This window comes from Vespa mandarinia, chromosome 6 (genome assembly GCF_050613455.1).
Source record: "Vespa mandarinia isolate Hongniang chromosome 6, ASM5061345v1, whole genome shotgun sequence".
Lineage (NCBI taxonomy): Eukaryota > Metazoa > Arthropoda > Insecta > Hymenoptera > Vespidae > Vespa > Vespa mandarinia.
The window spans coordinates 779,024-805,158 of record NC_140815.1 but is presented as its reverse complement, the minus strand read 5'-3'; the positions used below and the strand labels follow the sequence as shown (position 1 = coordinate 805,158).

General features: G+C 27.8%; 3 protein-coding genes and 1 pseudogene across 9 annotated transcripts; 1 reads left to right on the top strand and 3 right to left on the bottom strand.

The window, feature by feature from the left end:
- Positions 1-1,509: 1,509 nt before the first annotated feature.
- LOC118450536 (ubiquitin-ribosomal protein eS31 fusion protein-like) lies at positions 1,510-4,855 on the bottom strand (annotated as a pseudogene). The gene is made up of 6 exons (XR_014982267.1): positions 4,315-4,855; positions 3,063-4,222; positions 2,625-2,963; positions 2,048-2,176; positions 1,735-1,954; positions 1,510-1,659 (listed from the first exon to the last, which is right to left on the bottom strand). The product of XR_014982267.1 is annotated as a ubiquitin-ribosomal protein eS31 fusion protein-like (transcript).
- Positions 4,856-7,587: 2,732 nt separating this feature from the next.
- Positions 7,588-9,336, top strand: LOC118450534 (transcriptional adapter 1). 2 transcript variants are annotated; one of them, XM_035886338.2, is made up of 6 exons: positions 7,588-7,898; positions 7,980-8,016; positions 8,084-8,293; positions 8,383-8,735; positions 8,799-8,958; positions 9,066-9,336. In XM_035886338.2, the coding sequence occupies exons 1-6, from the start codon at positions 7,828-7,830 to the stop codon at positions 9,195-9,197; spliced, it is 963 nt and encodes a 320-aa protein (XP_035742231.1). In that variant the 5' UTR covers positions 7,588-7,827; the 3' UTR covers positions 9,198-9,336. The 2 variants fall into 2 exon arrangements, with proteins under 2 accessions (XP_035742231.1, XP_085513710.1); XM_085657584.1 differs by having other exon boundaries at positions 7,624-7,679.
- A 5-nt stretch (positions 9,337-9,341) lies between these two features.
- On the bottom strand, positions 9,342-12,981 carry carmine (AP-3 complex subunit carmine). Of its 5 annotated transcripts, none has more exons than XM_085657582.1 (10): positions 12,920-12,981; positions 12,347-12,615; positions 11,948-12,132; positions 11,635-11,869; positions 11,284-11,443; positions 11,106-11,219; positions 10,776-10,955; positions 10,558-10,716; positions 9,698-9,748; positions 9,342-9,612 (listed from the first exon to the last, which is right to left on the bottom strand). In XM_085657582.1, exons 2-10 carry the CDS (start codon positions 12,379-12,381, stop codon positions 9,478-9,480), a joined length of 1,254 nt encoding a protein of 417 aa, XP_085513708.1. In that variant the 5' UTR covers positions 12,382-12,615; positions 12,920-12,981; the 3' UTR covers positions 9,342-9,477. The 5 variants fall into 5 exon arrangements, with proteins under 5 accessions (XP_085513708.1, XP_035742228.1, XP_035742229.1 ...); XM_035886335.2 differs by having other exon boundaries at positions 12,834-12,967; XM_035886336.2 differs by having other exon boundaries at positions 12,347-12,425; positions 12,920-12,938.
- Positions 12,982-14,661: 1,680 nt separating this feature from the next.
- LOC118450542 (protein-associating with the carboxyl-terminal domain of ezrin) lies at positions 14,662-17,839 on the bottom strand. Its single transcript, XM_035886351.2, has 5 exons — positions 17,318-17,839; positions 16,558-17,008; positions 16,306-16,495; positions 16,105-16,241; positions 14,662-15,824 (listed from the first exon to the last, which is right to left on the bottom strand). Exons 1-5 carry the CDS (start codon positions 17,510-17,512, stop codon positions 14,875-14,877), a joined length of 1,923 nt encoding a protein of 640 aa, XP_035742244.1. The 5' UTR covers positions 17,513-17,839; the 3' UTR covers positions 14,662-14,874.
- Between the last annotated feature and the right edge of the window lie 8,296 nt (positions 17,840-26,135).

Sequence of the window (26,135 nt, the reverse complement as noted above, 5' to 3'; positions counted from 1 at the left end):
ATTATAGTGGCCCGTAGTACCTCAGTGGCATCTTATGGAAGGCCACTGTAGTGGCCCGTAGTAGCGATAGGATTAAATGATCATTCATCCAATTCTATCGCGTATATTGTTTTATAGCAAATATAAGTTTTTCCGTTATTCGTCACAATTATTAATTATACTCTATCGTGATCGAAGTCATCGCTAAATATTTGTTGATACGACTTTGGTCACTCACATCATAAACTCAAGATAAACAGATCGAAAACATAAATCATATTATTAGAAAATAAAACAATTTTCGCATATCTTATCTTATATATTCGAACAAAATTTTCCAGTAAATATTGCAACCATATTCTTATCAACTTCGACTCTTCGCGCTTTATAATTTTAACATTTAAGTTAAAAGGCCACATCAAATTTTTATAGAACACGTAAAAACGTTTCTTCCAAATAAAAAATTTTATATGGTTTACACTTTATTTGCATAAGTTGTCATATTTGAACTTTTTAATATTGATATCATTTTGCTTCATCGTCGTCATCATTGGTTTCATATAGTTAAATCGACGTTGCAGTTATTAATATCACTTTGAATATTATACAAACGTTTCATATCCAGTATATCGTCGTTATGAAGAACAAGTTTATCGGTATTATATATATATGAATATAAAATGGTTAAATTTTTATCTTCCTACATTTTCTTAGTGAGCATTTAATGAATTCCAAGAGTAAAGATTTTGTAGAGTAAAGGGAAGTCCTTTATACAATATTTTTTATGCTAATGAAATTTAGACTTTCGCTATTTTGTTTAAGCAATTCAATTAATACTTCTTTCGGGTCAAAATTTTCTTCAAAATTTTTTAAAAATTCTTTTTGATATTATCATTTATGAGTGCCTCTATTGTTCTTTCCAATAGTATATTCAATAGGTTGAAAGAAAGAAGTTTTCTAGGCTTTCTTATTGTATATTCTTCGCCAGAAGTATTTATTTTTTTCGTTTAGGTCTTCTGTGGTCCTATGATGCGATAGAGTTCCTAGTTCCTTATGCTATCCTTATTTGTTTGTCTTGCTTTTTAATTTTCTTTATTATTTTGGTAGTAATAGTATAATTTTTTAATGTAGAATCTACAGTATTCAGTAATTTTTGAATTTGCTAATTTTAGGTCGGGTGAAATTTTAATCGTTATTTTTTTTTTTTGTTATTTATGTCGTTGTTCGCATAGAACTTCGATGTTTTCTTCCCTTTGCTCTGCTATTAAATAAAATTTTTATTTAATATTTTAAATTTTATTTAAATAAAATTTTTCGATAGTTAAACTTAATTTTGACTTTTGAATTTGGGAATTGTGATATTAAGTTTGTATTGATGGGATTAGTACAATATCAATGAAATTTATTATATAATATTTATAATACGAATATGTTAGAAAATAAGATAAAAACTAAATCAAAACTTAATGTTCGTAAAGTATTTACAAATAGATTCTTTAATCACATATAGTGTTTATATATATTTATTATTTATTTATCTTCTGGTTTATTAAATACAAGCGTGTATCCGCATTTACCACAATAATGGCGGTCTTCCATTACTGCCATGAAAACGCCAGCACCATATTGCTCCATAGGACATTCTCGTCTTAACCGATGGATCTTTCCATTCTCGTCAACCTAAAAAATATTGATACATATATTTAAACATCCTTTAATAGAGATCAATAGAAAACTATAAACCTTAATACATACTTTGTAAAATTTTAGCACACCAAGCTTGACCTTTTCTTTTTCTTATGCTTAATTTTTTTAGGCGTTGAGTAATTTTTCTTCTTACGTTTCTTTGCTCCTCTTCGTAAACGTAAAACCAAATGCAAAGTAGATTCTTTCTGAATATTGTAATCTGTCAAAGTCCTGCCATCTTCTAATTGTTTGCCAGCGAAAATCAATCGTTGTTGGTCGGGTGGAATTCCTAATAAAAATACAAAAAATGTATTTTTACATATAATCTTATATTTTTCCTCTATATATAATATTTTTACAAAAAATTTTAATTTAAATTTACCTTCTTTATCTTGAATTTTAGCCTTGACATTTTCAATAGTATCAAATCCTTCTACCTCAAGAGTGATGATTTTCCCTGTAAGTGTTTTTACAAAAATCTGCATAATGATAACTTCCTGTAATGTAGTTCCTGCAATAATACCAATTTAATTAGATTTAAGAAAAAAAAAACTAACAAAAAAAATTATAAGACTTATTATTTGAATTTACAATATTTCACAAAATATTTCGTTTAATTTAAAATTTTCTGTATATTAGTGAAATGAAGATTGTAAAAGATAGTACATTTGTATTTTACAAGATATCTTTATTACAATCATTATTTTAATGGTACAAAGGAAGAAGAATAAATTAATAATCAATAGCAAATTATATTAAGTATCGAACTGAATTAAGCAAGTAATATAGCATTGATACAGCCATCATTTTCTGAATTATTTGCGGCTTATACATATTTGCCTCATACAACTTTACCAAATTGTGCTACAAGATCTAATTCTGAGATATTTATTTTAATAACAGTACGTTTAGTTAATATACCTAAATTTGTGTACATGGGAAAAATTAGGTTTTTTTACCATCTATAATCAGTAGACAGAAAGTTGCTTTTAATTCTGAATGCATAACTTGTATTTTTTTTAAATGTAGTACCATTATAAATTTCTCAAATTTAGATAGCTTCTTTCTAAAGTTTTCACTAACAAATGTAACTTCAATGACCATTCTTTTCCGAAATTTTCTCGTTTAGACTTTCCATTTCTCATTATTTCAGATTCTGATTGAGCTTTAACTTTAGATATTAGTATATCCTATTTTCCAATTTTTTCGTTTTTTTTTTTTTAATCATATTAGACAATATTTCTGCTCTTTTAGTCATGTCTCTGTCAAGAAAATATACCGGAATAGTTCTGTAGGATCTGTAAAAAATTGGACCATCACATAGTTTAAATCGAGGCACAAACCCGGCTTTTCCGCTTTCCGGGTAGCTACTTTAATAATTAAGTTATTCAATCAACCTTTCCGCGAATGCCTATTTATATGAAATAGAGTAAATCGCTTTCATAGTTCCATTTGACGGATTCTCTGATATTTGCTTTACTCTTTTTTCTTTACAAATCTTGATCTTTTCTTCACTTTCTTTTTCGTTGCGATGTTCTTTATTAAAGATTTTGGCCTTGATACCACGTAATGTACATGACATCCATGCTCTGCTTATTTATAAGACACTCGTGCTTCTGATTTTCTTTCTATCATCAATATTGAATTTATAGATAGTTCATGTTTTGTAAACAATATATAGTAAACTCATCGACTTGTCTTACAAGTTAATCCACATTTATGATGAACAACCTCACTGTAAATTACAATATTTTATAATCGCCTATCATTTTTTAGAATTCAGATAAGTTAACACTCAATAAAGTGGACATAGAAACAGATTTAAGATGTTTGTTTATTATTGAATTAATTAATACTGCTATATCTTTTGTTGATAGGCAAACATGCAACACATCTTAATTGAAATTGTTCATCATTCCTCATTTTATAATGTTATATGTCAATAGTAAGTTCAGGCATAACTCTTGACTTATTTTAATAAACAAGATTCCATTCTAAAGATGAAGGTTTAAGCGAGAACATGACTTTTTTGGAAAAGTTTTATTTCCTTCAAAAAAATTGTATCAAAAATGATGATTTTTGGAAAATAGTTTATGTATAAAAGTAAAACTTTTTCAAAACTTTGGGAAAGTCATGTCCTCGTTTAAATCTTCATCTTTAAAATGAGATCTTATTCATCAAAATCAGTTATGAATTACTTCTGGATTCACTGTTGTCGTAAGCAGTGTTTTCGACATTTTTGTAAAAAATAAATTTTGTTTAGTGACGCCTCTTGACATTTGTGGCAAAAAAAGTTCTTACTGCAATTACTGATTTTTATATATACGATTGAATGATGTGAAATAGATAATTGCCCGCTTGTTTGTGAGCATAAATCAATGCTTCAGTTTTCTGATCCATTCTAAACGCAAGGAAACAAATCATTGATAGATGATCTCTCTCACTTTTTCAGTTGATATTTATTTTTTAACAATTTCTTCGGCTAATATTTTTTATAAACATGAAAAGGTCGATCTTTTTTATTGTTTTTGAAAGTTATGTAACTGTTTAGTAATATCTATAAAGTAAAAAAATATTTTTTATAGGATTTTTTACAGCTTCGCATAGTGTGAAATTTGTTTAATATTTGATCACTAACATCAACTTCACCTATATTCTTATTGTAATCTATTACTACTGATGGCTTTAAAATTTTTTGTCCGCTATATCGGTTTGTATCTTCCGTTTCAGCAAAATTTAAATTATGCATAGGTGTTAATAAAACATCTTTTTTATTTTTTTACTTTATGGCCGCCATATCCGCTGTAGAAAATACGACAGCTTCTTCCTTTTCTGATTGGAGTAATTTTAGTTGCCGAGGCATTTTTTTCTTAGTTATTCTCGCTGTTCCACATATTATATAATTCCCAATATAAAGCCGGTGAACTGTATCAATTATCAATGAATAAACAATATCCTTTGTACAGTAATCTACTCTCTTTCAACAAATTTGCAACATTTCTGCTAACAGATCTAAATCTGCTATCAGATCAGTTTAGTTTTATCTTTTCCTTCATATATTTTAAAATTGTGTATGTATCTCGTTTAAAAATCACACAGTTTTATAAAGTTTAGTATCAAATCTGGCTCGATTAGTTTTAATAAATTGGATATAATATAAATGTCTTCTATTATACATTGCGTCAATGATTCATCAATTGATATATTTTTATTTGATACATACATACGAATAAAATTCTTTCTTATTATTTCAAAAATTTTTCGAATTTTTATTAATGGGTCGTTGGAGATATTACTGGAAAAATGTAAATTTGTAGCGATAGAGATAAATCGATTACGGGATATAACATTCTTAAAATATGGTGTTTCTATGCTTTTATCTTTGATTCAATAACTCTGAATAGTGTTCAGTAACTCTTCATCGTCTGTAATTGGTACAAAATCTGTGTTTGCTTGCTCCGTATTTGTTTGTTTCCGAAATTATTTTTCTAACTAGTTTTTCATTAAAAAATAATTCAAAGACTTCCCTTCTCGACAGATTTTGTGTATTCACAGTTACATCGCTCATGCTTGAAAAATCATGTACAATCGGTATATGATTTTGGGGTTTCCATACTTAACCCTTTGAGCGCTGAATACTCGTGGCCTATGCAGTCCATACGAACGGCGCGCGGTTGGCGCTGACGATCGCCGGGGACTGAATACTTTTTCGCGCAATAGAAACAATTGCCGAACATATACATTTGACCATAGTACCTGATCATTTTTGCCAGGTGTGTATTGCGTCCATAGTCCATAATGATAGCATCTGCCGAGCGCGTATTTGCGTCCATAGTCTATATCGATAGCTTTCGCTGGATGCATATGTGTGCCCATAGCACTCAAAGGGATAATCTCTATTTATAAAACTACCGCGTTGATCAACTTCGCTGTCATCACTCAATGAAATATGATGAATATGTCTTCGAGTATATCCTATTTCTACACTTGAATTCGAATCGTCAGAATCTATTGGGGCAACTAAATTTTATTTTAAATTATAAAATTAGGTTATTTTTTAAATTTGAATACAGATTGACACTATTTACTCTTAACGGCAGTCAGACAGATCTACACAATAATTAACAAAAATAAAATTTATTAAGAATGCGATGAAAATAGCTCAAATGCTCATAAATTGACAGCAAAACATGAACTGTGTCATATGTGAAATATTCCGCGGACAGTGATAAAAGAAAATCGCCGCAGCTCGCGGAATATTCCACACTCAATAATAGGAGACGATCCACTTACGGATGCAAAGTGGTTAATGGGTATCTAGAACTGGAAAAAGTAAATTTTATATACCTATGATGGGGAACCTATTATACATATCCAAAATTTTTAAAAGATCTTTTTTAATTTTTCAAAATTCCTGAAATATAGCAGTCAAACTGTATATTTTAAGCTGATAAACGATTAAAAGTGTACAATATTTTTACATGTAATATTTTCACCTGAAAGTTGAAATTTTTTAAAGTTCTTCTTTAATGATAAATAGGTCGTTACTAGAATAAATTTACGTTATTCAACCATATTTATCTGACATATTTAGTTGATATGCATTTTGCGGTGATCTGTGCTAGATAGGACACAACACCCGGTATAATTTTGTTTAACAACAAATACGTAGAAAATTAGTGAATATAAATATTTAATATATAAATATTCACTAATTATTCTTTTTTAGAAAATATTTGAGTCTTATTTTTTGTCACAAATTTATATACTAATTATTACCTGTATCGATTATATTTATTATTCTTGATACGTTTACATCATAAAATAAATGAGTATCACCTATATCGTATCTGACACAGATCATTGCAGAACATACATATATCAAAAAAGGACATAAAAATTATAATTTTCTGGCCTACTAAACTACTTACTTTCTCTAACCAAATTAACTATATTGTTATATTATGAGTAAGATTTATAACTTACAAGCTTATGCACCGATACGACAGACACATAGTAGTGATAGTATTTCCCGGTTGCGCTCGTAGTTCATGTTTTGAACATATTTATTGCTGAAGTTACGCAAGTTTCGAGTGAAAAATGACGAAGTCAATGCACTAAACGTATGTATTATAATTTTACTGAATACTTAATTTTCCACTGTACTAACGTCATACACGCGTGCCATGTGCCAATAGAAGTTTTAAGTAATATGGCATTTGACATTAATCAAAATGCCTTCGCTTACAATAATTGTTTACGTTGACGAATGGGTCGAGATATCAATCGATCAAATATATTAATTTTAACTGTTAAGCAACATAAATAGAACAAAAATGAATTAAAATATAACTACAGCTATGTTATTTTGTCTCAGAATGGAAGTACAAACATTATATTAAAGAAGTATAGTAATTACATAAGAAGGTAAAACGAGTTTAAAAAATATTGTGCATTAATTGTACTATCTACCGGTGTAATTAAAGATTTATTGCAATTCCTTTCTGTAGTTCTTCCTTTTCACCAGGTGAATTGTGTAATTATATATATATATATATATATATATATATATATATATAACTATATATATATATATAACTATATATATATATATATATATATACTAAATATATATATACTAGTTAGTTATATATATACTAAAATATATATACTAGTTAGTTATATATATACTAAAAATTTGCGTTCCTTGACGCCAGATAAATAATATCGAAATGTTGACTTTATTGAGTCCGAGCTAGGCATGTCTATATGTTTGTATAGTCTAAGGTTTCCTCAGTACACACTATCTATAGTTTCTACTGGCTAATAAACAGATTACTCATTATAGATTCGTAGCAGTCCAATAAAATTGTTGAGCATTCTTCGTTTTTCTCATAGTGGCACTAGTGGAACACAAAAGGCATTGCCAACACACTGATTACATTCACAAAGTCTTTATTGTAATATCAACTTCAGAACCTCTATCGACTAGTATACCTCAAATATGAATCTGGGTATAGTATATCACAGTGCGTGATGAACGACCGCATAATAGATGATTATTGACTTTAGAAGTAGTATATATTTGATTTTTTGTATTTACTTTAAAATAATTGCAAATATCATTAGAATTAAAAGGATTAATTTAATATTTATATAAACATGACTACTTCCAAAGAATTAAGTTTAGCTAGAAAAAATCTTGCAGCTTCATTGGGTGATAATGCAAAAATGTTAGTTAAATTTTATATAATTAATATTTTACGCAATATATGTGATTTTATATGTTATTTATAATTTTATTTGATTGACAGATATTTTGAGAAAATGAAACTCTGGTTTCAAATGAAGGTACGTTAATTTTCCAATAATAAATTCCATTAGCACTATATAATTTTAATAGCAATTTCTATCTTAGACAACAAAAGAGGAATTCGATTGCGAGGCACGTAACATCATGACAGAAGATCAAGTTCATTTGCATAATGAATTTTTACTTTGTTTATTCAACAAAGTCAGAGGGTTGGCTGTAGCTATACCAAATCGTAAAACAGACAAAGATAAGATTGTTAAAGAAAAAAGGCTTAGGTTAAAACGTAAATATAAAACTGATAAATCAAACTTCGAGGTTTGTTATATCATACTTCATAGAAAAATTATGTAGTTTACAATACAAATGTATGTACAACTTTATTTTTTTTTCTTTTTTTTAATTAGCCAGCAGATATTTATGCAGAAGTACTGAATCAAACATCATCACCAGTTGGGGATGAACCTATAGGAGCAAATAGATCTAGTGCTCAAGAACTTGTGCTACCAGATCGGACATTTGTATTAGCTAGACTCATGCTTGCTGCATGGGAAAATAACATGGATGGTGCAGAAGAAAATACTGCTCATATTGTTATTGCTGCTACTCAGATTTTTATGAAAAATATACTTACTGCAATTCTAACAAACAGAAAAGAATTCAGTATAAAAGAAGGATCATTTATTCATGGTATAGGAAATCCTGTACCTAGTTCATGGAAACGAAATACAGCTTATGTAATCCGGTCATGCGATTACAGGTAATTATAAAACATAAAATACAAAATAAACATATATATATATAAAACATCTATTTTGTACAGTCCTACAGAAATAATAGATCCTTATGGACAAGTTCCATCTACAAGGCAAAATTTTGAAGAAGCTGAACAAGCAACTGCTTTTTCATTTGCATGCTCCTTGCAAACTACATCTGCGTCTTTGAAACCAGTTAGTATAGCTGATTTACAACGCACACTAAAGGTATAAAATTTATTAAAATTAACATGTTAATATATTTAATTTATTTAATTTAATGTCAAATTTTAATATTGTACATATTATGTTAAATATTTTATTGTTTTACATAGATCCATAAAAATCTCATCAGTAACCATACAATCTATGCTACAAATATGGAACGTTTGCACACTTATGCAACACACCCAACATGGGAAGATTTAGAAGCTAGGAATTTATTAAGACAAAAATGTAGAATTTAAAATAATAAACAATATTTTATTATACATGTAAGTATTTCGTATATAAATCAATAAAATCATAAGTATTTAAGTGATAGTACAGATAAGATAGATAAATACTTCATATATTTGAAGTGTATTTTAATCATATTTATATTTTCTGGAATTTATTTAAAATAAAATAGTTAATAGTATTCTTTTCTTATCTTTATATTACGAATTACAGAGTTAAAGCCTGTATATAATTTATCACAATCTTTTAAAAAAGTATCCTTTAAATTTATATTTTTATGTATTTCTGTTACATTCTTATTTGAAATTTTCCTGCTTTAGTGATATATTTAACACCTTTGAAAGGTTTATATTTCTCCCCATACATATCTAATCGATTTACTTTTAATCCTGAAACTGCTAGTTGATTAATAGTAAAACGTACCTATAAGAATATGTAACATGCATTAATGAAGAATTAATAAAATAATATAGTAAAAAATACATACATAATAAGTAAGAATACATACATTAATAGCAGGATTGGATTCTGTTATGACTGCAGAGTTTTGAATGGTGATCTGCAAATAAATTACTTTATCAATTACTTAACAAATTAATTATTATAAGTTATATATAAGTGAATGTGATTGCCATTCAATAAAACGATTTCAATAACAAAAACAACTAAATAACTATGTGTTAATAATAGCTATATAATTATTGATAATAGCTTAATAAGTTACTAAATGTTTTTTTTTTAAATAAATCATGTAGATATGAATAATCTAAAAAAATTTTTAATATATAATAATATATAGTATGATCGATTACAATAATATATAGAATACAATATTTAAATGAAACTATAACTCTTTTTGTACAATATTATCCTTTTTTCTAAATTTTTAACGACATTTTCACATAATTGCTATTCAATTTCAAATTGAATTGGTCAAATTTTATTTTGAAATTCTTCAGTGGTTTACAGATTGTTGACATAAACTAAACCTTTAACAAAAAATTTAATCTAAAGAAAATAATCCAGCGGCAAAAAATTGGGCAATCTTTTCGGTCAATTAATATCCCTATTTCGTGAAAGAATTTTTCCCCTGAACTTTGATTTTATTATATTTCATATAATTGTAATTAATCATACTATATATTAAAATAAAGATTTTTTAAAATTGTTTAAATTTAAATAAAACATTTTAATTTAAAATTTGTTAAAGTTTAAACTTAAATTTTAACTTTTTAATATTCTAAAAAAAAAATTATTAAAAAAAATGGAAATTTTGCAAAGGCTCCCAAAGTAAAACATATAAAATTCATATGGTAATCAACATATTAAATATAATTTTACGGGAATAATCTGATATGTTTAACTCACAGATCCTCTTAAATTCGGTAATTTAGAAACATCAATCCTTCCAATGTCCCAAAGTAATATCTTATTAACAGGGTCAAAAGAATATTTTCCTTGATTTGGAGTTAATGTACAATTTAATACTATTTTTGGCATTGGAATTTCTAACACTACATTTTCCACCTAAAATAAAATATGATTCATTATAACTTCTTAAATGCTTTTCTTAAACAAAAACTTACAGTTCTTCCAATAGTTTGTTTTGGTCCAACAGTTATATCTAATCTACCTCCACCAGGTTCCTTCAGGCTAATATTATGTCGCACATATATTGGAATTGCAACAATATTTTGTGATCCTATATGGTAAGCAAGAAGTCGAAAATTACCATCCGGAGGAATAAAGGACAATATTCTCTCTGACTGAAATGAAATATATATATATATATATTTATATATATGTGTGTTAAATATGAAACAACTATATTTGATATATCTACATTAAATAATAATTTCATAGCAAATATCATATCATATATGTTATATATATCATATCATCATATATGTACATACCTCCCAACGTTTAAATCTAACACAAGGATGAAAACTAACATCATCAAATAATCTTGGATTTATAAAGGAAAGTGTTAAATCTGGCATACCACTTAATTTTATACAACAGTCAATCTGAAATATTAACGTCAGAAAAAAATATTGAATTTAAAAAATATAGGCAAGTTATCATACATACATAGCCTTGTATTTCTGCAAAAACTGTTGATCCAGTTTTATCAATTATAGCATCTACTTCTTCCACAACATCAAAATAAGCTTCATTATTTGTATATTTAACTCCTGTTCTTCTCCATGGAACATTAGATAACTGACTGCTTGGTAATATTGCACTAACACTATATATATAATACAATGTAATTTATTAACTATTTTTTTATAAAAAATATATTTATATATTACAAAAATTTTTATATAAAAATTTTTAATATATAAAAAACTGAAAACGATAACTCATAGAAATCTGAAAGCTGAAGATTATAAATTATAGAAAAATTTGATATTTTCAGATAATAATATTTTTACTTACTTTGATTTACCTGTAACAGTATTTGCAATAGTACGCAAAATATTAGGAGGTTTAATCAGTTCTTTCAAAATATTGGATTCTGTTGCCAGTGGGAATCCATTATCTAACATCTCATCTAGTAATTCATATACTACTACATAATTTTCTTTAATAATAGATTCTGTGCACTCACTGAAATAATCTTCAAAAGTATCAACTACTCTATGTAAAAATTCAATAACAAATAATGGTGGAACTGAAATATAATTTTTAGGTAATATCTTTTTAATATTTGGAATTTTGTTGATGGATTTGTAATAGAATTAAGACTAACCTTCTGTCATGCATACTGCTACAAAAAACATATTACACCGATATATACTAATAAGATAATGATGAGGTGTAGCTATCACAGGTGGTGTATCTTCGAGAGAAAGAACTCTTCGTTGTTGATCAAAAAAATAATCGCATAGTGATCGTGCAACGGCACTTTTCCAATGTTTTTCCATGAACACATCTCTGTTTAATAAAATATTTTTTTATATTATTATTATTATTATTATTATTATTATTATTATTATTATTATTATTATTATTATTTATATATATAAAGAATATATATTATATAATATAATAAATATGTATAATAAACAATAAAATGAATGAAAAATGAAACTTGTTTCTATCAATTATACATGTCATATTGAATTCATAAGTTAAAATATTTACGTACCCAGCAGAATTAATAATAAAAAGACTATGTATCATTTTTCTATAGTTAGAAACTAATACTGTCCAACACTTATTTTACACTGTAATTTTACACGATTATTTGTAGATTTTTTTTTATGTTGTCCTAACCTATAATAACTTATGATAGATTCGCCATATGTTATATATTGTATTAATACACTATAGCCATCTTCTAACAAACTATTAGATGCAACAGCGTATAGCATGGAAATTTTTTTCGTGGTTTTATATTTTGTTGATATTATTATACTGCGAAAAGTAATATTTATATGATTATTATACATGCAACAAGCATATGATGTTTATTTCAAAACAAGCAAAGATATCAATTGTTCATTATTATAATTATATATAAATAATGAAAACAATAGGTAAAATTTAATATATGTGTGTATGTGTATATTAAAATTTTTTACAGTTGTTAAATAACGCTCTATCTTAAAAAGAAATTAAGAAGTTATAAATACCAAAATTTAAAAGTTGTTGAAAATTCGAAGTTTTTATATAAATAAAAAATTTTTTTCTTTAAAACGTAAGGAACACTTCGATCCACCTCGACTAACTTTAATAAAAAAACTTTCCGTAACAGTAACTGTAACTGTAACGCAGAGTTGTCACGGCAACGTTACCAGAGCAAATTTGATTGCATTTGCTACAGTATAGATTATAGAGGTGAATTATTTGGAAGATTTTGCTAATTTTAATAGTAAATTTATCAATAATAAAATAGACAAATTTTTCATTATATTATCTTTAGATGAGTCAAATTTATACATTTATATTCTATTATAGATTAATATTCAATTGGAATAGTAAAACAATAAACTGGTTAATTGGAATATCTAATCTTGTAAACTCTTCAGAGTCCATATAATACATTTTATTGTTCGAATAATCCATTTTGTGATTTTATTTTCATAATTAAAAGATTTAAATCTGATATTTATCTAAATAATTTCCATAATTTACACGGTTAGTTTATCGCGCCCAACTGTGACGTCAGATAATTTTTGAGTCTGATTGGCTATCTATAAGAATCGAATAGTAAAATTCCATGTTGAATTTTTCGATTACACTGTTATAGCTACTATTATGGGAACCAAATCGAGCAATGCGATTGGCGAATCTTACTATTTTATATGGAAAATGTGTGTAGCCATAGGCTGGCTATATACACTTTTCATACAGTAGCAACTGTCATTTTTAACCTATATTTTCGTGATATCAATAATTCGAAAATTGTATACATAGTATGGGACAACAATATTAATTAAAATAACCTAGGAAAATACATATATATATATGCATTTCTATACCATGTATAAAATTGTTAAGTGGTTATTGATACCATGAGAATATAGGTTAAGAACAACATATTCTGCTTTTGTTTACACTGTTGATCGAATTCTTGATCAAAGTGGTCCAGTCCATTTCGAATTATAACGGAGTCATGAATTAATTGCGCTCAAATGTGATATTTGACAGGTGTATTTCCATTGAAATCATATATATGCAATTTTTAATTGATTATAACAGTAAAACGTTTTTAAGTTAATTTTTATATAAACTATTCGATTGTAGAAAGATGGATAAATATCAACTTAGCAATGATAAATTTTATGGAATTTTAAAATTCATTCACGTCAATCATATTTTATCAATAGATAGGTAATATGAATCTAGGGAATATTGATATTTATTTTTATATTACAATTATAATAAAATAAAAATTTTATTAAACAGATTTCGATACTTTTTCGAATTCTTTAAAATTAAAATTTTGATTTTATATTAAATTAATATATAAAGTCTTCTATATAAAAACAAACTCTAAAGATTGCGTATCATTTATGTATTATTTAAACAAAATATATTAGATAATGTTTTTCTTAAACAGCACACCATTATATTTTATACTGATGGAAAAAGGATTATTTTCTACAATTTTGTTTGTTATTATATAATAAAAAATATGATTATGTATCAGAAGTATTCAAATATATTATTTAAAATGTGATCAATGCATTAAAAAAGTATACCTCTTTAAAGTATGACTCAACTAATAGAAATTAAAAAATTGGTCTGCCATCACAAATGTTATGTTACATGTACTCATTATTTGGATGAGTTGAGAACCATCTCATTTCTTTACGAAATGCATTGGTGCGCCATTAATAATAGTCGCTAGTATAAATAATAAAAAACCGTTATATAGATAAAAAAAACGGTATAAATAGAAAAATATCGACAATGGAAATTAATGTTTTCTGTCAATGTGCAATTTATTTAAATAAATTAATAAGGGCAGATTGATATTTGACTTTGACAATAAATACATACATCTGTGTACTATATTATTTGCATTTAAAAAAATAAATTTTATAGTAATATCTGTAGACTTAATAATTAAAAAGCTTATTAGATACTATATAGGTATTAAAATCTATTTATAACTAAACACTCTCTTAAAAATATTGAATTAAATATAAATAACTTAAAAATATTTACTTAAAAACTTAATTCCTTAGTATCTTCTATATCCCAGTCACCTAAATGCTCACTCCATCCATCATTATCTTCAGATTCTTGTATTGTTACAGTAGACAGTTTTACATCAAATATGCTTTTCGAACATGTCGACAAAATCTCCTTTTCATTTTGTACATGTAAAACATGTGTCTTTTTTATTATAGGTTCCATATCCGTGAAAAAATCATAATCATCTATTGTACTCTTCATTGACTTTGAATGTTTTATATCTAGTTGTGAAATATCTGACATTTCTATTTTTTTTGTGTATTTATTTACTTCACTTTTCGTTATACTTGATGGTGAGTCTAATACACTTGTCATATTTGGAGTTGCTATTTGTGTTATTTGTTGTATATTTTGTACATTTTGTACATTTGATTGGTGAGAATCCATATTTGCGTCATGTGCATCCCAGTCAGACCAAGTACTTTCCTCATCAACAAATGCAAATGATGACTCTTTTTTATCTTCTCCGCCATCCGGAGATAGACGTTCTGGTAAATGCAATTCTATTTCACTCATATCTATTGGGGGAATTGTGTCAGAGTTATTATTTGTAATAGTAGATACAACTTTATTTTCTTTCTGTTCTTTTATCTTATTTGGTCGTCCATCTGTAAATAACTTTGCTCTTTTTCCACCAATTACTGTTGCTGCTCCTAAAATAGATACCACTTCAGCTAGTGCCTTTAATGTGGCACAAACAAGATGATCATTGGTATCTTTTATACCAACTAATAATTCAGGTAAGATTTGAAACTTCAATTCATCAGTTTGAAATGTATGTATAAACGATTTGAAATGTAATAAAAGTAGTAAGCGGATAGAAACATCTCTTATACAAAACATTTGCAGAAGTCTTGGTATTAAATAAGTCTTAAAAACTGGAGTAGAAAACACACTGTTTTCTATATCATCATTTTCATCTGTAATATTATAATGAAATCTAAAAAAGTTATATATTTGGTATTTGTATGAAATAAAAATTATTATATTCTATAGCAACAGTTTTCAATTATTGGAAAATGATAGAATCTAATTAAAAAAGACAAATACTTAAAGAGAAGATTATCAAATAGAATAAACAATAAATAATAAAAATTTTCATGTTTAGTGAACTGCATATCACTATGCATTTTAAATTAAATAATGCTGTTTTACAGTATATATTGAATGTTATAAAATAAAATTATAATGGCTTTTTACCTCTTGGTTTTAAAACATAGGGTAAAAATTTTACTTGAGCTGTTTGATCTAATAAAACTATTCTTGACAATAAAGAACGACCAAGTTGTTCAGCTACAACATCTTCGGGAAAAGCTTTTAAATCATTCACCAAATTTCTAAAGAAACAAATATATTAGTTTTGTTATACCCTTGATATAATCATTGTTTAAAAAAACTTACGTAAAAAAGACTTCTTTTTCCTCATTAGTTTTTAATGGTAATTCTTCAAGAAAATCATGTATTTTTATAAAATCATGTGTGAAAAAAGGATGTTGAAGGACTTTTGATAATTTACATCTTACAGATGCATCTGAGCTTTGTAGATTTTCTTTACAAAACTGTTGAAATTCAGTTAAAGCTGGTATATTATCTACAATAAATACTTATAATTTAGAATCCATAAAACAATGTCACCTAATTCTTAATTTTTACCTGCATGTTTCAATTTTAAAATATCTTCAGCTAATACTCCAAATGCATAAACATCAATAGAAGAAAGATTTCCAGAATCAATTAATGCATTTATGTCTTCGTTCGGGCAAGTTGCTCTTTCATATCTATAATTTCTTATTTTTTGATAATAAGTTGACGTTGCTTCAGAAAATTTACATAGATATTCAAATCCACCTAATTTCCAACATCCTTCAGGTGTTATGTAAATAGAACCACTGCATACATTGTTATGCGATGCTAATGCTTTTTCATGAAGAAATACTAATGCACAAGCAATGCTATATAAGCCAACACAAATTTGAAGAGCATTTTGTGCATCAATTACTTGTATCAACGGTTTAGCCTCTTCTGTACATAAAAAGAATTTACTACCCTTATGCCATGAAGAAATATATCTTAAGATACAAGGATGTCGATGTAACATTAAATTCTAAAAAGAGAAAAGAGAACAAGGAAGTTATTAATTTTTTTATCATATAATAAAAATGGATATAAAAAAAGATATTTACTATTTATTTATATATCTATTTATAATTATATTAAACATTTATTTATATAGTACGTTTTTTTTATAATTTATGCAAATATACTTATGAGAACTATGAAAACAAAATGATGAAAGACAACAATTTTTACTAATGATTATTATAATTCAGATGAAAAAAATATAAAATAAATATAATAAATTGATTGATGTCATGATCAATCCCTTGAAGTAAAAAAAAACAGAAGAACTAACTTTTGCTATTCTTTCCAAAGGGGTTGGTCTTCCGAAACTTGCAGTATAATGTAAAGATGGTTCACTATTAAAAACTGATACTTTCTGAGAATTATAGTTTTGAACATTTGCACTATATTGTGTCCAAAAATCCGTGACTTCAATAGCCTTCTCATCTATCTCAATCCCATTGAGAGCACTTTTTTCATTCCCCATTAAATAATTATAGTGCAAAACTTTTCACTTATAACCGTTAAGATAATGAACAATAATTAGTTGTGTTTTATATCAAATGAAAAATATATTCATATAATTATAATAATTAAACAATATTTAAATAATATTTCTTATGTTATGACAAATGTTAGTAATAGGTTAAGATATTTTGCATGTAAAATGTGGCTTTTTTGTAGTAAACAAAAAATTATAATAATTTTTGGATTATTTTATAGCAACTATTATTTTGTAATTATATTACGTTTAATTACTATTAATTCTGAATTTTTTTATTATTATAAAAGCTTTAAACAGCCACTAAATATATTGTGTAACTAATGCTCGTAACATTCTTTGAAAGTTGAGCAGCGTGGAATAGAGACAAAGCTTGCAACGCCATCACAGGTTATATTTCCCTAGTGAGAAAGTATAGAATATTCGTAAGAAAGAACTAAACAAAAAAGTAATACTTTGTATAAAATAGCATTTAGATAAATATAAAATTGATTATACATTTTCAGTTTAATTCATATAAATTTTCATTAAGAAACTTCTTCTTGCTTTTTATTAATATGATTAAGGTGTTATTATATTTTTTACGTAGTATAACAGTGAATTATTTGATATATAGATGATTATGGTTTGGAATATTCTTTGTAGTTTATTAATATAAACACACAGAACAGTGTAGAGTAAGTGATGGGCTGGTAGGGAGGAAGGGAGGAAGGGAGGAAGGGAGGAAGGGAGAAAGGGAGGAAGGGAGGAAGGGAGGGTGTGAGGGGGAGATATACATACACATACATACATATATATATATAAATAAATATTAGAAATATTTAATTTTTTTTTCGAAATTCATAATAGTTTGATAAAAAAATTTTTCGAAATTGTTTCTTTTTTAATTAAAATCAATTTATTATCTTTACGAAAAATAATATTTATATAATCATAAGCGATATTTCGTATTGCAATATATAGTTATTTATTATAACAAAAATTTAATAAAATTTACTATTATTATTTATTATAACTAAAATATTATTTATAAATAAATTATATATTCGAAGTTTTATTAATATCATATTATTATATTCTATCATATTATGACGATATTATAGTATGAATATAAAATTTAAGTATGTAACATTATACAAATAACAATAACTTACATTTTGCTATGATATTTTTCTATTATGTATAACCTTTATTTATACTTATTTTTATTAAACTTAAGGAATCTGCAGATTCCACATTTAGAATTAAAATAACTTTTAATGTTGATATAATCAATGATGAAAGATATATAGAATATTTGTTAACAATTCTATTGAATCGAAAAAGTTTCTAAAGGATGCTAATTTGTTGAGCTCATTGCGACAGAAATTATTTTGTGAATTTAAAGCAGACTTGGTTATATAGTATATATATGGATTTCCAGAGAATTGCAGCGCTGACAGCTCGACTACCTCACCGCATTGCCGTGGAAGGGTGGTTTTAATTACCCCTTCCATTGCAGTAAAACCAACCCCGTTAGTGGATTTATTTAGTCACATTACTATCTCCATTCCTCCTACCAGACATCCTAGTTGTATAAAGTACATGTGCTTCGCATTCACCTCTCTCATACTTTTAACTCCTCCTCTTCGCTTCTTTGACCACCTCCTCTCAACTGTCCTCTCTTACACTTTGTACCTCAATTTATCTTTCTACGTATTTCAATATTCTTCTTTCTTTGTATCGCCTTATCTGTATTTCTAGAATTAAATATTTGAGTACATGTAGATCAATGTAATCAAGAATCACATTATTCGTTTATTAATAAGAATAAACATTTTCGTTAATCAAGTTTGCAAGGTATAATTTATATCGATATATTCTTCAGTTGCTTATACACTCGTGAATATTATGCAATACTTAATATAAAATGAATTTATTTATTTTATAAGTTAATTAATCAATTATTTTTTGTTCAATAACAAAAATAAGTTTTTAATACAACGAATTTATTTTTAATACAACATTACAAGTTTTTTAAAAGAATTAATTTAAATAAACTCTTCTTCTATAGATTTATAACATTATATAATTGTATGTCTTAAATAGAAATTTTTCCTAAAGAACAACACTAAGAAAGATCAAATAGCTAAAAACATCACTAATGGCGGTTTCTTGCAATTTGGTAACTGCTATTTCATGGAATGCCTATACGGTATAGAAAATGCGGTTTCTGACTTGAGAGCGTCTTTAAGCCGAAAGATGAACTTTCAACGCGTCCTTTGCTTCGATGCCGGTGAGATTGGATGCGTTTAATTACCAGTGAAATAACGTTAATTAGTTGGCCGGTCTTCCCCTTTCCTCTCTTTCTCTCTATCTGCGCTTGATGCCCTCAATACCTATTCGCGGTCAGAGTAAAGTTCGGTCTTTACGAGAGAGGGAGAGAGAGAGAGAGAGAGAGAGAGAGAGAGAGAGAGAGAGAGAGAGCGAAAGAGAGAGAGAGAGAGAGAGAGTTAGAGCGAAAGAGAGAGAGAAAGAGAGTTAGAGCGAAAGAGAGAGAGAAAGAGAGTTAGAGCGAAAGAGAGAGAGAGAGAGAGGGAGAGAATGAGAGAAATATAGAAAGAGAAAAGAGAAGCTTGCAAGTTCATGGAAAACGATTCTCCTTAAAAAGACCAACCAATATATGTTCTTACTAGCCATTCCTACCGATTTTCCATCCTCGTCTTTGTAACCCTATCTTTCAATAATTATCGATCAAGAAACGCATCTCCATTAAATGGTGTTCCTTACGAAGAAATCTTTAGTTGTTAAATATTAGAAGAAAATCTAAATATGAAATTGAAGAAATCTTTTGAAGAAAATGGAGTATAAAAAACCCGATTAATTAATTCCATTTTGTAATTACTTATGCTAATTTGAAGCTAAAACTCATCATTCTTTTTATGTAAGAGATCAAGATAATATTTATATAATTTTTTCATCTAAATATAAGAAGAAATAATAATTCGATCATTACATATCCATAAAATAGTATTTAATTTTTATTAATTATAAATTTTAATTAAAAGAAAAATTGCAAAATTTAGGATCGATATTCAATAAATGGATACTGGGTTAGAAAAAAAATGACAGTCAAATGAAATCAAAAAGAAGCAAGGGTATATTTTTAATTTGGTTCGTCTGAGTCAGTAAATGAGATCGGTTTATCGAATTCCAGTGTAACATGAAACTGTGACCAGTAACATGCTGGTACTCATCTACTCGGGGGCACGCTGTGCAAACCACTGTGCTTTTCGGCGCCACCCCAGTGGCCAACCCGTGTAGTCATTCCCATTCCCACATCCCGTTTTGCTATCTACCGCTAACTCCATCGAGTCCCCTTCTCGATGAGGTCGAGAGAGATTCTAATTAATCAGCTAGCCACGGTGCGCGAATCGTTCTGGACGCATGACAAGGTGTATCTATGACTCTCAACCACTAGTCCAAAGCAGTGTTCAATATACTATGAAAGCTGAATATCTATGGACAAATGATATTCAAGAGCGACGGAGGAAACATAAGATTTGTAACTAATTAATGAAATGTAAAAAGAAATATCTAAGAGGAGATAGAAATCAATAACATGATTTCTATCGTAACTTTCATTAATATTGTTTTTAGAGAAAGTTTCAAACTATTAAATTTAATATTTTTAATGAGAAAGTGAATATAATTTTCGCTAAAATGATTGTATCAATTCATCAGATATCATTATCATGGATAAGTTATACATTTTTTTTTTAACCAAGTTTCGATTTTTCGAAGATTCATTATTTTTTTCTTTCTTTTTATCATTGCATGATTCTTGATCGTTGCGCAAAAAGTGGTCAGCTATTAGCAAATTGGATTCTACCCAAGAGCATATTTCTAGTGTTATAACGCGTATTATGATTTTCAATGACTAAAGCCCGAACCATTGGTCTGCATCGTATCATTATTTCCACCTGAATTAATATTTTAATCAAGCTTCTATATACCACGTTGTTCCATTTACGGGTTTCTGAACATTTATCCGATCTTCTCCATCCCCACTATTTCACGTGAAGTAATAACAATACCTACACTGGCCCCTTTCGTACATTATAACGATCTCGTGCGTTCGTTGATAATAAAAGGTATCAGCCGTATAAAAACGGCAAAGCGTGGGATTGACGGTAGAAAATTGATCGCCAAGCATAGCCGATAGATCGAGCATGGAATATATTAAACTTTTTCATATATATACTATATAATATTATTTTAGAAAACAGTTATGTCACATGTAGGTTATCATCATAGGAAGAAATGAGATGATTTAATTTTTCTAATGTTAAATCTTTCCTTATATTTTGGATGCTATATTTGTATTTTATTACCTTGTATCTCATTTATACAATATTTTTTATAAATATAACATGATAAAATAATCGATCGTTTCGTACTGAATTAGTACATTCAAATCTAATCATAAGAATTAAAAAATCCATTTGATTGAATCCAAAAGTTATATTATATATAATTTACATGAGAAAACAATAAGTTTAGTCTATAGGAGAAAGAAGGGTGCCGATTCTACATATACTATATTCATGACAATAGTTTTGACTATGTACTTACAAGGTCTTCGGTACAAGTTTGCCAAGGGTACCTCATCTCGTAATGGAGTTGGAGTCGGAGCCGTTACAGGATGTAATCATATAATGACCGTGTGTACGAGAATAAGGAAGGGAACGACTATGAGAGATATGCTTTTTTTGAATAAAAACATATTTATCCCCGTACATGAAACCCTCGTACCTGTGGCACAATGTAGAGGGTTGCACAGCCAGTAGACTGACTGTGAGTTAGTAAGAGAGGAAGAATCGCGGATGGCGAAGGAGTAAGAGGAGGTGGAACTGGAGGGACCTGTACACCTTCATATCGTTACTTTCTATGCATGTACGATGCGCACGCGTGTGTATATATGCGTGACCAAGAGAGAGAAAAAGAGAGAGAGAGAGAAAGAGAGAGAGAGAGAGAGAGAAAGAGAGAGAGAGAAAGAGAGAAAAAGAGAGAGGAAGGGATAGAGGGAGACTAGACTGCAGGCTGACTGCAGAACTGTACAAAGTGAACTCATAATGTAATCTCTTAATGGGAGAACCAAGCATGGATGTTGCCTACATTACGTTACCCCGAATAACCTTGTTTTTTTCTCTCACTTCGTGTTCACAGTGCACAGTACGGTTATGCACGTATGGAGTGGACTTCGGTTCTGATACGAATGCACGATGTAGCTTCGCATAAGTGAAAGATCTAAATTTAAATTTGAACCTGATTACACGACTATATACATCTATACACGTATAAAATTTGTATCAAAAATTAATTCTCGTCTTTTATCTCATTATATCATTCAAATAAATTACGCAAATTATTTTTTAATTTATAATGGGATATGTCACTACTTGACAACGTATGGACTTTTGATTAATCTACGTGATATAGATTCTTTGATAATAGAACGACATATTCTAAATCAGACGCAACCCACTAACGATTAAGTTTCGAACTTGTCATTAGTCATGTCCGAGTCAAAACGTGACTTTCCAGCCATTCGATATAGAGAAATTACTCTGTTTCGCTTCCTAACTTTACTTACCTAACTTTTGATTACACCGTTAAAATCATTTTATATGACTCTAAATGCCTTTTAAATCATTGATCATTTGAATTTTTGTTTATATCAATTATAAAAAGTAAATTAAAAATCAATGATAGAAAAAAGTAAATAACTACCTCATGTACTTAAAGGCACGTATTGATAAATAAGAACATAATACTAATGATAGGAAGAAATGATAGAAAAAAAATAGTGGTGTTTATTAACAAGCAGAGAGGATATTTTGGAATATATAGGTAGAAAGAAAAGAAGAGACAATATAATTCGTACTTTACAATACCATGTGACACATTTGCAAGGGTGGAAACGAGCGGATAAGAGGCGGGTGTAGGGAGTCGTAGGGAAGGGAGCACCCTCGTTATACAACGGGGATGAGAAAACATTAATCTAGGCATGTTTTGCAATCTCCCCGTCCGCAGTCTACCTAGATATAATGGAACACTGTTATTGCTATGTCACGGCATGCGCACAATGTTCGCTCCGACATCGTTGCCTCGTCTTTGCATATCTGTGTGCGTGCCCTTTCGTTGGGGCGTGTGTACGTGCATATCTATGAGAAACAGATTGAAATTAATATTTTCGAGATAACCAAATGAACGGCCATAGACGCTGTCGATATTACGTATGAGGTATAGCGTAAGACAATTTTTTAACATCTATGTGTTTTGTTGCACGCGTCTACTAACGATCAATACATTTTACTATGTTTTTGTATTAATAATACTACGTGATCACTTTACATTGAAAATTAATGAATCGATGATATTAATAGTACTAATATATTAATATCATTTTTGATATGGTAATAATATAATATCATTTTAATTGACTTGACTAATGATCTATTAATTATAATAATATAACCTAAAAATTTATCACATCTTAATAAATTTATGAACTTATAAATTATATTTATATAATTTTATTAATAATAATGAAGTCTTTTTGCCTTAAACTTCAGCTTAAATTTCAAAGGAACTAGATATTGAACAAATGATTTTTCTGAAAAATGTCTAATTTCTATAAATGTAATGTATATGTATATTAATGTATTAATTTGTCAATGAAAAAGAGTTGATTGAAGTCTTTCTCACGTTTTTGTATTTTATTCTATTTAATTAAAAATCCATCGTTATATCCGAACATGCTCTGCTCTTATTTCGTTCTTCTATTCAAGTTCTTTTGTAACTTAAACGTAATTTACGATCTTTATACAGTCTTACTTATAATAATAATAGCATTATATAATATATACAATTTCAGATAGTAGAAATAAAATTATTTATAAATATCTATTCATTTATTTTTTTACATTTAATATTATATATTATTTTCCCAATAGGTCACAGAAATTATTTTTTTTCTGAAATCAATCATACCAAAGGGACATACTGAACAATAAGTCGTGCCTCCAACTGGACGTATTATCCTTTCTTCTTCGTAGGTCTCCCCACAATCCCGCCCGTGTAGATTGATATAAAAGAGACTTCTTAGTAAAAAAAAAAAGAAAAAAGTCATGACCACTTACCACCGTCGCTACCGATGATAGATACGCACACAGAAACATATATGCACACACATACATACATATACCCACATGACATCTCTGTGATTCTCATCCGTATTCAAAAACCTTCACCAAGCGTTGCCTTATTCGTCACCACTGAATAGACGAGAAAAGAGGGGTTCGACGATTCCAATTCATTTAGCCATTCGTTGACTAACGTTAATTGACTTTTTATTCTACGTCATATAGCCGAGCGACCCCGTTACACGGTGTTCCTATATTGATCCACTCTCTTCTGAATTCTTTCTACGGCTTTTCAATGATCGCGATCAACGATTATCCTTCATTTTAATGTCTGCGTCTTCTATCACAAACCTATTGGTGTAATCAATTAATGTATTCTTCAATAAAACCCTTTTATCAAGCAGCCATCCCATATCTTCGATTTGCCATACTAATCTCAATAAAATCGTCGACAATATCGTAAATCTCTATACGACAATGTATAAGAACATTTTTGTATGTTGAGTATTCTTTTAATGCTAAATTATAAACTATTGAAAGCGCAGATAGTTCATATTACAAGGCACAGTCATCAAGTACACTCTCTTGCCATTTTGTTTTTAATTTTAGAATTTCGTAACAACGCGTATTTTAGCAAATGATTCGATTTAAAAATTACTCGTACATCTATAGTTAATTATTAAAATTGAAATTTTGATACTAATCATCGTGTTGCGTATATTTATCTCTATTAGTTCTACCGAGAAGTTTTGTGCGTTTTTTAAGTAAAATAATTGTATGTTATATATACACATATAAATACATGTATATACATGTATGAAACAATGTAATAAATGGGAATACTTTTTGCTCCAAAAACTCGTACTCCAGCAATAATATAGTAGTATCAATGTGAAATAAATCTCCATTCTTCATTAGCTACTTTTTTTTACCGCTTATTGTATTTATGATACTAATCATCCGCTAAATCATTCGTGATTAGAAAGCAAATAGTCTGTCTAAAGAGATATTTTTATTTTATCGTAAATAAATAATTAACAAAAGAGATAATAGATATATTATTTTAAATTCATTGATGATAAACGAACGTGAAAAATCTTATTTTTGTTAGGTTTCAGAAATTCTTTTCTAAAATAAGATTTCACATTTCATGTTTGTATCTTTTTTTAAATTTCATTTATTTCACGTAAATAAATTTTTAAATCTATACGTTTTATTATTAATATTGTACAAAGTATGCGTAACAAATGAGGTATCAAATCGTAAAATCATTTATTAAGGTCCAATTTGAAACATTGAAAACAATTAAAGTACACATCGTTTTCTGATCATAACGTTTGTAATGGACGAATTAATTCATTTTTAATTATTAATACAGTTTCAGTTCTCTTTTCGAATTCGTATACTTATAAACATGCATT

Excerpts from the sequence above, each read along its gene's own strand:
- LOC118450534 (XM_035886338.2), top strand. The coding sequence starts at position 7,828 with ATGACTACTTCCAAAGAATTAAGTTTAGCTAGAAAAAATCTTGCAGCT. Across the intron at positions 7,899-7,979 it reads TTGGGTGATAATGCAAAAAT|ATATTTTGAGAAAATGAAAC; the intron begins GTTAGTTAAATT and ends TTTGATTGACAG. Across the intron at positions 8,736-8,798 it reads ATCCGGTCATGCGATTACAG|TCCTACAGAAATAATAGATC; the intron begins GTAATTATAAAA and ends TATTTTGTACAG.
- carmine (XM_085657582.1), bottom strand. The coding sequence starts at position 12,381 with ATGATACATAGTCTTTTTATTATTAATTCTGCTGG. Across the intron at positions 12,133-12,346 it reads TTTATTATTAATTCTGCTGG|AGATGTGTTCATGGAAAAAC; the intron begins GTACGTAAATAT and ends TTTATTAAACAG. Across the intron at positions 11,220-11,283 it reads TTGCAGAAATACAAGGCTAT|ATTGACTGTTGTATAAAATT; the intron begins GTATGTATGATA and ends TTAATATTTCAG.
- LOC118450542 (XM_035886351.2), bottom strand. The coding sequence starts at position 17,512 with ATGGGGAATGAAAAAAGTGCTCTCAATGGGATTGAGATAGATGAGAAG. Across the intron at positions 17,009-17,317 it reads CTTTGGAAAGAATAGCAAAA|AATTTAATGTTACATCGACA; the intron begins GTTAGTTCTTCT and ends TTCTCTTTTTAG. Across the intron at positions 15,825-16,104 it reads CTATGTTTTAAAACCAAGAG|ATGAAAATGATGATATAGAA; the intron begins GTAAAAAGCCAT and ends ATAATATTACAG.